The sequence below is a fragment of the Abrus precatorius genome, unplaced genomic scaffold (genome assembly GCF_003935025.1).
Source record: "Abrus precatorius isolate BTA unplaced genomic scaffold, Abrus_2018 Scaffold3, whole genome shotgun sequence".
Taxonomy (NCBI): domain Eukaryota; kingdom Viridiplantae; phylum Streptophyta; class Magnoliopsida; order Fabales; family Fabaceae; genus Abrus; species Abrus precatorius.
In genome coordinates this window covers 4,738,502-4,750,807 of record NW_020874373.1, presented here as the reverse complement: position 1 = coordinate 4,750,807, position 12,306 = coordinate 4,738,502, and the positions used below count along the sequence as shown (strand labels likewise).

The following is a 12,306-nucleotide window of genomic DNA, read 5'->3' as shown; positions in this document are numbered from 1 at the left end:
ATACAATTGATATAGGAAAACGCCACACTTTGGTTACATACGTGTGCCGTATATGGGATAAGGGAAAAGACTTTACAAGTTACAACTTACAACCATGACAAGCAAAATTAAAGACCAAACCGCAATGGAAATGTAGCAACAACTAGCCTCCTAAATCCTTCTAAGGCATATGATTGCAATCTTCTACGTTCAATTATTTGTTGTGATCCTGCTGTTTAGAATCTGGGTTAAGAGGACTTCTTCCAATATTTGATAATCTAACTTCTCTGGCCTTTGGACTATGAGGACCTCTTGCACCAGACCGTGGACTCTGCTCAGTTGTGAACTCACTTAAACGAGAACTGAAAGAGAGACGTGGACTCAAGTGGCTTTTAGGTTCATTTCCTGGTGTTGGGGTGGAACTTGTGATCTTTGGACTACTAGTGTGCCTAAACTCGCCACGGCTTCTAGTTATAACTTCATCTAATATCTCACCATCTCCAACATGAGAAGCACCAGCTCCAAATTCTGATTGCTGTTACGAAAGCATGCACAAGTTATATGGAATATAATGAAGTGTAACAACAAAATATTATACATATTTAACAGTAACTCAAAAGTGGGTTATCATAAATTTAAGCCAAGCTTGTTGGACAAGAAATCTTACTGTTGCAAGGTTGAATGGTAAAGCAGTTTGTTCTTCATATGCTGCTGCATCCAAGTCTTGAAGGTGTACCCCTTTGAAAAATTTGGGGAGAAAGTACTGTCTTACGGGAACTAAGAGCATGATCATCATAGGAAACATGACCCCGGCAATAGGAACCCATGTTAGTCCAAAACATATAAGAAGATAAATGGTTTGGAAAATGGTGAAGGTTGCTATTGTCTTGAAAGGGACTGTTTCTACAAAAGTAGCATGGTAATCCTCAAGCACCCTGCACATAAAGAACAGATTAAATTTGTTGATCATTATAGGTGCGAAGTAGAAGATTTTAACATCAGAAGGATAAAAGCAATAGAATGTTTACTTGTATCTTCTGCTTGGTGCAGTGAAGAGTAATAAGATTCTTTCCCAAAACTGGTTTCCTGGCAAACTTTCAATGGCCATGAAGGCAAAGTAGCCCCAAAGGACTGAAGTTGGGATCTTCTTGAGGAAAGGCATGGCTGCAACGCATCCTCCAACCATGGTTGCTTGAAGCAAGTTACTAAGACGCTGTTCTTTTACCTCAACGGGCAAAAGGTCATCTATTTCTTTCTCAACATCAAATACAGTCTCATCTACTGGGGCATCCATGTTACCCATATTGGTAGCTGCTTGAATGGTTGATTCTTTTAATTCTCTTAGGCCTTGTGCCTAATCATAATATATATTTGACTTAATACCAATATGTAACATGTTGATTGTACAGAATCTTCTTTCAATAATAAGAATTATTGGTAAACAATGGTTAAGCTATGATATTTTCACTTAGGCAAAGCATTATATTTTACATGCTTGAAATGAAACTGGCTTACTCTAGCAGAGGGGTCCTGATAAATAAGAGGCGTCTGCATTTGATTGTAAGCTTCTTGCATATGGCCATATAACTGTGCTAAACTAGCATTCTTTCCAATACTTCTTCGTGCGGTTACCACCAATTTGTTACGAAGCAACTGTAATACCATTGCTCATTTTTAGCAAGACACGTTGATATATATGTAGTACTAACAATTAGAAATTGACAAAAAGACCGATGTTATCTCCTCTTCCTACACATTTGATTCAACTTACCTGATGTTTAAGAGTTGCTAGACTCTTTGTGTGCATTGGAGACTGTGGTATGACTCCATTTGATGGAGGAATTCCAATAAGGCCACACATTAAGGTCTTTCATCATGAAATATGAAATTTACCATTAGAAAAAGAATCAAGTACGAGTATAAAATAAACTGAAGTTCAATGGTATCTATATTCTGAAGCTATGAAGGGCATACCAAAAAGCCCAAAAGAAGCAAGTCATAATGGTAAGAAGTTGGCTTTCTCAAATTGAATTCTTTCTGCTGGGAAAGCTGGGAGGCAACACTATGGTCAAAGTAATAAAGCACAGCAATCATGGTTGCGGGGATAAATGCTCCGATTATGTAGACAACAGGAACATGGACCATATCCTGTTCAATCAGTACAAAATTTTCTTTTTACAAACCATTTTGTTAGTAAAAAATGGTCAATTAGATGAGAACTTGTAATTTACATGCCTTAATGACAGTCCAATTCTCATATGCACCCGGTGACCATGGATTTGGGCTAAACAGGCGCCTTGGGATACCATGTGGAACGCTGCCAGCTGGTATGTAGGACACACCTGTCCAAACTAGGACCATAAGTGGCACACCATAGTCAGCTATTAGGCTGCGTAGCCAACCTGTTATGAATTCATAGTATTAGAGATGTAATATAAAATCATTCGAGTGTCTTTACCTAAATTTGAGGTTGTTAGTTCATAACATGGTATTAAAACCTCTATAATTAAGTAGTTTAGATTTAATCCTTGTCACTGTCATTCTTCTAATAAAAATTGAATTACAGTCTAAAGGGCCATTGTGAGGGGACATGTTGAGACATAATATAAAACACTGGAAACAAATGACTACCTGACTGAAAACCAGGAATTGTTTGGTTTCAGGACATTTTTTCTGTCTTTAATTTTGGTTTTTACTTTTAATTATAGAACTGACACGTTACTTTCATTATGTTTGTTGTTTTCAAATATTTATACCAACACAGAAAATAACATTTTTCTATTTCCAGTATTTATTATACAAATTTATCGGAAGAGAGAATGAAAATAAGATGTCAGTTTTGTAATTAAAAGTAAAAATATAAAATCAGAAAATATTTTTTGAAACAAAACAACCCAAGTTTTCATTATAATATTAGGCATACTGTATGGAAAAGGAAACCTTTATGTCCTTTTCTGATCAGAAGGCAAACACTTACCAGTACCATAACGCCATGACCTAGCCTTCCTGCTTCTTAATGCAGTGAGGAGAAGGCCAAACGAAAGGACTAAAGCAAACATCCCATTAGCAAACCTCCAAGAAGGTGTAAACTCAATTGATTTCGGATTTTCTCTCTCTGGTATGCCAAACTCATCAACAAGTCCCTGAACAATGATGCCGGTAGGATGTTACATAAATTTGGCCAAAGTGAATCGTGAATTCAGGCACTAATATATCAAGTCAATCCATAGTATTAAGTAACAACAATAAATCATTGCTGATAGAATGAAATGACATGGTAAATTTTGATAACAATTCTTACCTTGATAGCTTGCTGCATGAAGAGCATTGCAATAAGAAGGCCAAACAACTCTCCTGCAATACGGGTAAACCTGTTGATTATGGAGCAAGCCCCTAAGATGGAAAATAAGAATAGCAACAGTGCAGTCCACACACATACCCTGCAAAATCAAGTTATAAAAGAAACATGATAATGTTAAGTCACATCCTGAAGAGAATTGTATCAAGGTCTCCACATGAAAATATGGAGAAAATAAATGAATAAATAATTCACCATCCACTCCATGCCAGAAACAAATTCCGGCCCAACTCTGGTCTCTCTTTTGCAAAATTGAACATGAATGTGTACATAATCACGGTAGGTTCTGCCACTCCTAAAATCAGTAAAGGTTGACCACCAAGGATTGAGTGTATAATGCCACATATGGATGTGGATACCAGGGTTTGAACAGCAGTTAGAACACCATCTGCAAATGCAAAACAGCATGCACACGTTATCAAGCTGTGTGAATATTCTCTAGTTATAACTACTGTCCTATTTCCTTTTCATTTTGGCAAAGAAAGCATATTCCAAAAGAAAAAGGGTCACGATTGAGAAAGAGAATACTAGTGTAACACTAGGAGGACTATATCTTTTAGAACTTTTTTATTGCAGTTAGAATATTCAGTACCAGTATTTCTCTCTAGTTGTTCCCCAAATGAAATGACAGGTATCGCGGAGGCAAAAAATATGTATGTTGTGGGGGCCCAAATCCTGCAAAGGGAAGCAAAAATTGTGAGTTATATATATATATATATATGTCTGTTAAATGCCATTGGTTGAAGCATTGAAACATGGATAATCTCTGAAGTACCAAAACCACTAATGGCAAAATTATTTCAGCATATATAGTATACCTTAAGCCTGCTCTGATTCCACCCGTCCAATCTTGCTTGTAGCACATCAACCTTCCTCTCAGATCATTCTTGATTCCTTCAAACGGTACAAACGTTTCTTCCATATCTTTGCCCACCAAAAAGGGTCAAAGGGAATCAATATCGAAGTATCAACCTGTGTGAACCTGTTCGTATCTCTCTACAAAGTTACTTGGCTGCCATTGGGACTAACACTGCTAATCAGAAGCCAACAAAGTATAATTTACATGTTTTTCTTGGTTTCAGTTTGTTTTGGCAAGATATCTCAACAAGACTCAATCACAAACAAACTCAGGAAGAAGGGAAGAAAAATGTGGGAATAAACTAAACAAGAAGGTATCATGAATAGTGCAGCCTGGCTTCTAGAGACGAATGAGAGAGTGAGAGATTCAACGCTGTAAATATGAAAAGAAGCCAGCTGTAGCAAAAGAGCAACTTGTATACTTCTTGAGTCCTTCCTAATATTTATAAGCTTTAAAAGAGCAAGCAACGAGGAAAGAAATGAAGGTAGATTTGGTGTGGAAAGTATAAAAATTTTGTTGTAAAATGTAAATACAGATCATTCCAATCTTTCCAGGCTCATCATCAATAGTCCTTCCATGCTTTTGTGCAAAAAGTCAGCATCACCAATAATCCAGACCCACTGAATAATGTGTGGGATCTTTCAATAGAAAATGCTGAGTTTACAAAAATAAATACAAATTGAATGCTTGAAACAAAGTAACTTATGCCATGTCGTCCTTAACTTATAAGATAATGTTTAAAAGATGTTGTGGTGAAATGAGAGCCGTTTATTTGCTTTAGAAATATGTATCTTAACTTTCAACAGGAAAACAAGTGAAAGCTATATGTATATAGTAGGAATAGATGCGAAATCATCCCAAATGCCTCATTGAGTATATGACAACCTACTTAGTTGACCTTTTTTTTTTAATCTAATTTTCGATCCACCTCCTTTGATCAATGTGGCTGTGTTTATGACTCCTTGCTTTTTGTGAAGAATGCACTATGCTGGGCACCATAACATCACGAGAATGCTAGTACCCCAATTTCTTATACTTTTTAATATATTACTTGTTACTGAATAAAATTTAGGTGAGTCTTGCTAAATATTATTTTTTGTCCTGTTTTGGGGAATTTATCGTAGTTTTTTTTTTATATAAGATCCCTTTAAGTTGTTTCTTGTATTAATTAACTTTTTAATAAACATGCCATTGTGGAGACAAAGTAAATTAATTAAGCGAAAAGATAATAAGATAATGGGTTCTAATAATTTTAAAAGTTGTTTTGAAAAAGTTATCTAAATTGTTGATAAATTTAATGTCATCAATAAAAATTATATTTTTTTAATTATTGTAAAATAGTTAAAGAGGTCTTATATTTAGAACCACAAGTAGTAGTGATATAGTTACTGTTCTTTATTTAATAAGTTACCGTTCTCCCCTTTTTAAAAAAATTCAGACTTCCAAAATATACTCTTTTTATTTTTCTTTATAAGACAATGTTAAAAAATTTATGGTTTTCATAGTTGTTCTTGTTCACCGTATATATACACAAAAGAATTTAATTACTTTAAATTGACCCAAGTAACATGAAAGTAGAGTTTGACTTTAAATTATAGTATATTTAAAATGTTTTATACTCAATGCATGAACTAATTCTAACATTTTTTTTTTTAACATGCGTGTTTTCGTGAGAATTATCTTATAAACAGAATTAGAAAAGCTTGTATTTATTTATTTTTAATAGAATTGAAAGTATATTTATATAAATGGTGATATTCTTATAAGTTATAAGGATTGATATAGTAGTTAAGAGTTTTGAATAATTTACATTAGTCTTAAGTTTAAACTTCATTTTCACAACATGAGACACTGTTAATATTTGTCATTTTAGTTTTTATAATTAATTTTCTCTCCTTTTGTAAATTTTAACTCAACTGTTGAACATTGAGCATGATTGGTCTTGATAATCGCTATAATCTGATTTTTAAATTGAACAAAAGCAGCAATGTATTTAACTATATATCAAACTAGTATTCAAAAAATTGTTCTAAACACGACATTCGAAATTTTAACAGATTATAAAAAAAATAAAGCCCCATAGTACATTTTGGCCATGTGCCTTTCAAATTTGACAACTCATGCATAAAGAGGTTTCTGCGACGTAACCTAAATAATACTGCTCCATAAAAACACATTTAACATTAAGCGATTTTGGGAAAATCCTTGACTTCAATCATACAATTTGCTCAAAATTAAAGAAAATTTCTAAGAAATCGAATAAGGAAAAGGGACAAAAATACAAAGGGTCAGCTGCATTGCATGCACTTATAATTTTAGGAAATAAGTCAACGGGGGAATACAAGGTCGAGCATTATTTGTAGGTAAAAATATTAAAAATATAAGAGGTTCAGTTAGAGGTTTATTTTATGTACTATAATGTAGTTTTTTTAAAAAATTACAAAAATATAATATTAAAAAATTTCTAAAGATAATTTCTAATGTAAATATAGATACAACAAAGAAAAGTTATAAAGTTTCAAGAATTATGAAACTCATCAACGATAATTTTTTAAAAAATAACAAAAACTATTTAAAGTACCAAAAAATTGTCATTAATTTTAATTTTTTTATATTTTTTTGCAATTTTTCTTAAAATACCATAATTTAGTATTTTTTTTTTTATATAAAAAAAGCCTCAATCATAGTATGAAAATAAAATTAATATCAAAATGGAATGCCTTGCATACTTTGAATCTTTAAACAAAATCGACGTAACACGACTGAGCCAAGAAAGCAAAAAAAAATGGAGATCATATAAAATTGTGTAGTCTTTAATGATACGGAGTATAATTATACAATATTGAGTCACATATTTAATGTTTAGAATGTCGCATCATGCTAAAGTATTGAACCAAACCACTATTTAGACGTGTAGTAGCATTAATAAACTAGTAAATGCTAATTAGTATTTTAAAATAGTTATATAAAAATTATATTTATACATTTTTATAACAATTTTAATAGATTTTTAACGTAAAATAAAACATATTTATTATTATCATTTAGTTAATTAATAACATCCCAATTGATTTAGCTAGGTAACGAAAGAGTTATGCACACAAGCATGAACTATTACTCCGTGGATTCTCTATAAGCAACTTTCTAAAGAGAGATTCGTTAAACAATTTGCAACTTGCCCATATAAAATCAATTATTCTGTTTTTGTTCCCTAAACCCTGTGGCTTTTCAATTATACAAATTGCATGCTTTGGGCATTGGGATCTCAATACACATTTATTATTCAAATTAACAAAGATGGATAGTTCTATAATGGTCCAAATAATTTTGTGACCATGAACGGACCTTTTTTTTACTAAAATTTTTATGCTTATGTAATTTTAAAGTTATTTGTTGTTAAAATCTGTTTGAAAAAGTTTTATTAGAAGTTTAAAAATACTCTATTTTAATAAATTTTATAGTTATTAAATAATTATTTAATTAAGTTGTGTAACTAAACTGACCTTATATCCTTTATAAATATTTATTTTCTCTTTAGTCTAGAGTACTAACATTAAAGTATAAATGGTACTTATAAAAAACAATAATAAAAATATCATAATAATAATAAAACATTTATTTAAATTTTGATAAACTCTTAGTAGAGATTTTATGTAGAAATTTACGGTTCTATTGTCTGGTTACACTTAAAAGCTTGTCACAGCTTCAGTTACGTTGAAGGAAAGTTTTCAATTCCTAACATCAAATCATCAACCATGATGTGGTGGTCAAGACAACCTAACATCCTCGTATTGGTTTGGACAATTGGCCCCATGTTTTGGCGAATATGACTGGGCGTGTCCTCTTTCAAGTGGTTCTGTATTTGAAGAACTGTCTTTAATTAATCACCTTCTGTTTAATCGCCTCTTGCTTTTCTCTATATATCTTTACAATGTTAGTTATAATAAGATCATCATGTTTTCAGATCTATAATTGAATAATTTATTATATTAATCTTCCTCAATTACAGGCCTAATGAGTATGAAATTAATATGTGTTGCAATAAATTATAAGAAGAAAGAAAGCTTATATAGAAGAGATTCTTTAACCACTCAGTACCAAGGTTATGTCCATTCAAAAATAATTCAAGTTATCACTTATTTTCTTTTTCTTTCAATCGTATTAATATCGAGTCCATTCATAAGTTTAAATAAAATTATCAGTATAAGATAAAATAAGTTTAGACAGAATGCATGCAATATTAAATAAGAATATACAAAACCTCCATTCGTATGTAGACATCAAAAGATGTTCATTTATGCCCTAATTTATAAGAAAGATTGAAACCTGTATCGCACTATCCAGTAACCTTAACACCATATATAAGCCATGTTAATTTATTGTTTCTTTGTTTAAAGCGTTGAGCATTATGGTTCAGAATCTATGAATTTTGTTATCAATGATTACAAGTTGAACTAACATTAGACATGCTGCAATAATAAACCTCTAGTAGACTATTCCAGAATAAATTTGTATAATTGTTTATTATGGTCAAGAGCATATATTTTCCTCCATAATTTTTGTATTTGTTAAATTAATATATTTCATACACTTTGAAGCTCATCTCAATGATTAAAGAAAATAAGTCGCATGCCATTATTGTGCACAGTCTCACACCTAAAAAAACAACTTGGGGAAGGTTCATATGAACACAAAACTTGCTCTTCAAAGTAGTTTTCCTCCATTATAATTTTTGCTAAACCTTGAAATGATTTTGTCGAGCACAAACCTTTATTATTAATAACTCATGATTGAAGATTTCAAAGGCAAAAATTAGGAAAAATAAATCAGCCAATAAAGGCGAATGGCACCCTATTTAATGTGAAGTTTACAACCATTGACAAAGTGGTAGGTCCATTCGATTAACTGTGTAATGGTTAATTCACAATTAATTGCTTACATCCTTACTTTTGATGTTTCTATTTGCTATATATTAGTAATTCTTTTCCCACTTTTTTTCTTTTCCACCTTTAAAAAAAAAAAAACATTTCTGTCATGGCAAAAACAAGTAAGCTAGTTATGTTAATATGGTGAGAGAATTGCCTTGTATATACACAATTATTTAAAAATTGAACTAGTAATTAATGAAAGTGTAAGTTTATAATTTATTGATTTTGTTATGGTTAAATTAGTGATGATATAATATAGAAAATTGATTTCTTCATATTCTTAAAATGGGATGTGGAATGAGTGGAAGAGAGGAGTAAAAAGAAGAGGAGGATGAATCTAAGAATATAGCTGTTCTTTAATAAATAAATAAATATATATATATATATATATATATATTATATGTCTAGTAAAATAGAACAATTCATACACAAGTTTTTATTTTCCTTAAAAAAATGTTTTTAATCAAATAAAAAATAAGAAGGTTCAAACTGAATATTTATTCCCAATCTGTACTGATTCATTGACTCTGCTAGCTCAACTTTACTTACTTTTGGGCCAAAAAGAATAAGAAAAGGTTTTTATCTCATCTTGTTATTGCGCCGTATTAAAAAAAGCAATTTTTATTAAACTTAATTAATTACTAAATTCTACTACAAATCATATTAGACCCTTAATTGATAACAATGAACAAGTGTGAAGCTACAAATATATACGTACACACGCGTTTATCCAAGTCTATTTTTATCGAAAACATTGATACCCAATTATCTCTCAATAGTCAAACACGTCAAGTTGAGCGTTTTACCAGTGGATACATTGGTGCCTGTACCCACACCATTGACAGCTTAAGGAAACTGAGTCATATGAGTGTAGAACAGTTCTAAATTCTTCTATTTTTCATATTTATATTTTTTAATTATTAAATATATTCTATAATTTCAAAATATTAAATACATACATACATACATATATATATATATATATATATATATATCCCCATAGACTTAACCTAAACAGTCAAATTCTTTCACTATTTAATATTCAGAGTATAATTCAAGCGTTCGTTGACTTTTGACCTCAAAAGTTAAAAACCAGAGTATCAATTTACGGATATTTCCCAGTGTGATGAGCTCTTAATTTGAATGACTTGAAGAATGTAATATAAATTGATGAATTAAGAACGAGAATCCTCTCATGTTGCCAAAGAACATGAAACATCATGTTATGAGTGAAAGAAAAAATTAATGGGCCCTGCATGTGTTTATCTCTCATGGCATGACATTAAGTGTTCCTTAATAACATGATACAATCCTAATCCATGAATAAAAGGATATTCGATTATGTGAACTTGTTTTACCTTTCCACGTGTTTGATTATCAGTGATTAGATAGGCTAACAATTTCCAAACCAAAATTCAGTCTGGGTGGATGGATTTCCGCCTCAGAACATGTGGTAAAACTGGTTATGGGTAATTAATAATTAGGACTTGAATGCTTTAGCAAGTATATTTGTGGCTTAAATTGTACGTAAAAGTGAAAACCAAAGTGAAAGGGACTACTCATATGATCAATTAAGAAGGCGAAAGTGAACTCACATTTAGAAGCAGCCAACCAATATTCCTTCCTTGGACAAAGCTAATGCCAATAAGAGAGACCTATTGCAAGTCCAGCACCCATTGAGGGCTAAAGTCCAGTGCTTGATTTGAATCATCAATGCCAACTGGTGTTGCCCTTGTTCGTGTGGATGCATCCCCACTTCGAACCAAAGGACAAAAACACTTGCCTAAAAGAGTACTAAATCATCATAGCATAAATTGCATTCTATCATATCTAACTTCTTCCTAACATTGATTTTACATATCTCTTTTTTACTCCCCTAACCTCAATCTCACAAGCAAAGATATTGATTTGATCCAATCACTTATGCCCATACCCTACAATGTAATCCATTTCATAGGCACGGCTTGTAGACCAAATACATTGACCCTAGCCAGTTGTATTATTAGTTTGAAAAATTGTATCTATACAAAAGTTGTGTTAAAAAATTACACAATAATAAAAAAAATGAGTGTGGAATAAGATGGTTAGTGCAATATAGAGAGACAAAAAAAAATAGCATTATATAAAGAGTTGCATGATTTTATTATATAGATAATATATGAGGATTGCTATCACGAAGCCACATTTGTGTATTTTATTAGGTAAAAGATGAATTAAAAATTTAAAAAAAATAATGGATTTAACGGAAATCAAGCGTGGGTTTAAAATAAAGTTTTCATGATCTCAATTCGTGCAAAAAATTCATATCATAGAGTTTTTCACATAATATTACTCAGTTAATTATGCGATCTTTTGTTGACTTCCTATATATGAGCTTACATATTACATAATGTTTAATACAAATAGAATACGTTTTAAAATCTGCATCTATTTCTTCGACTCCATGTGAAGTGTTTATGCGTCTTCGTAAAGAAACGTATTTAATGCAAATGATACAAGCAACATATACTGTATAAGATTCCATTAAACTGTATTGAACCAGATCCAGAAGGAAGCGATCGCTCTCATGACCAGAACGAGGAGAGCTGTAAAGTGTAAGGCACATAAAAATTGGAAAATTTATTAATTTGTGTCAACCCCCAAACAGAAGGAGGATATAATATTCTCATCATAAATTTCAATGTTATAACATTTACATTCACTTTACATTCTCACGCATGTTATTCTTTTTGTTGTATAATATTTTACAATGTGTTCATAACCGATTCTGTCCTGTTCTCTAGACAATTATATTCAGCTTCCATAAATTCGAGGTAAATTGTTTACTAACAAGCCATCAATGGCTCTTCAAAACCCGTCGGTGATAATAAAAACGGGTGTATCAGAAGACAGATAGAGAATCAAACTAATTAATCCACGCTTTCAGATGTACCAGTCGCACATCCCACATATACTTTTAATTATGGCCAACATCTAACTTACATATATAGTTGGCAATGGGGTGGTTGTACTTGATGCTATGTACAACATCCAAGGGACCAGCGTTGTGTATTTAGATTTCTTTTATTCTTATTCTTTTCTTCCATATAGATGATATATCATATCTGTTCTTCCAGTGTAGTATCAACAGTCATTGAAGAAATCATCACCATCATCATAATATTTTCTGACATTTTAAATGG

The 12,306-nt window shown here is 31.6% G+C and overlaps 1 protein-coding gene across 2 annotated transcripts; it reads right to left on the bottom strand.

Annotated features, from left to right (window-relative positions):
• Positions 1-4,586, bottom strand: LOC113862039 (boron transporter 1-like). Of its 2 annotated transcripts, none has more exons than XM_027495198.1 (12): positions 4,156-4,586; positions 3,930-4,012; positions 3,533-3,800; positions 3,281-3,419; positions 2,957-3,122; positions 2,215-2,381; positions 1,954-2,127; positions 1,751-1,846; positions 1,495-1,632; positions 1,008-1,333; positions 647-914; positions 1-514 (listed from the first exon to the last, which is right to left on the bottom strand). In XM_027495198.1, the coding sequence occupies exons 1-12, from the start codon at positions 4,257-4,259 to the stop codon at positions 194-196; spliced, it is 2,250 nt and encodes a 749-aa protein (XP_027350999.1). In that variant the 5' UTR covers positions 4,260-4,586; the 3' UTR covers positions 1-193. The 2 variants fall into 2 exon arrangements, with proteins under 2 accessions (XP_027350999.1, XP_027351000.1); XM_027495199.1 differs by having other exon boundaries at positions 3,533-3,725.
• Positions 4,587-12,306: the final 7,720 nt, after the last annotated feature.

Coding starts and splice junctions, on each gene's coding strand:
- LOC113862039 (XM_027495198.1), bottom strand. CDS start 4,259: ATGGAAGAAACGTTTGTACCGTTTGAAGGAATCAAGAATGATCTGAGA. Junction 2,382..2,956: donor GTCATGGCGTTATGGTACTG/GTAAGTGTTTGC, acceptor AATTCATAACAG/GTTGGCTACGCAGCCTAATA. Junction 915..1,007: donor GCACCAAGCAGAAGATACAA/GTAAACATTCTA, acceptor CTTTATGTGCAG/GGTGCTTGAGGATTACCATG.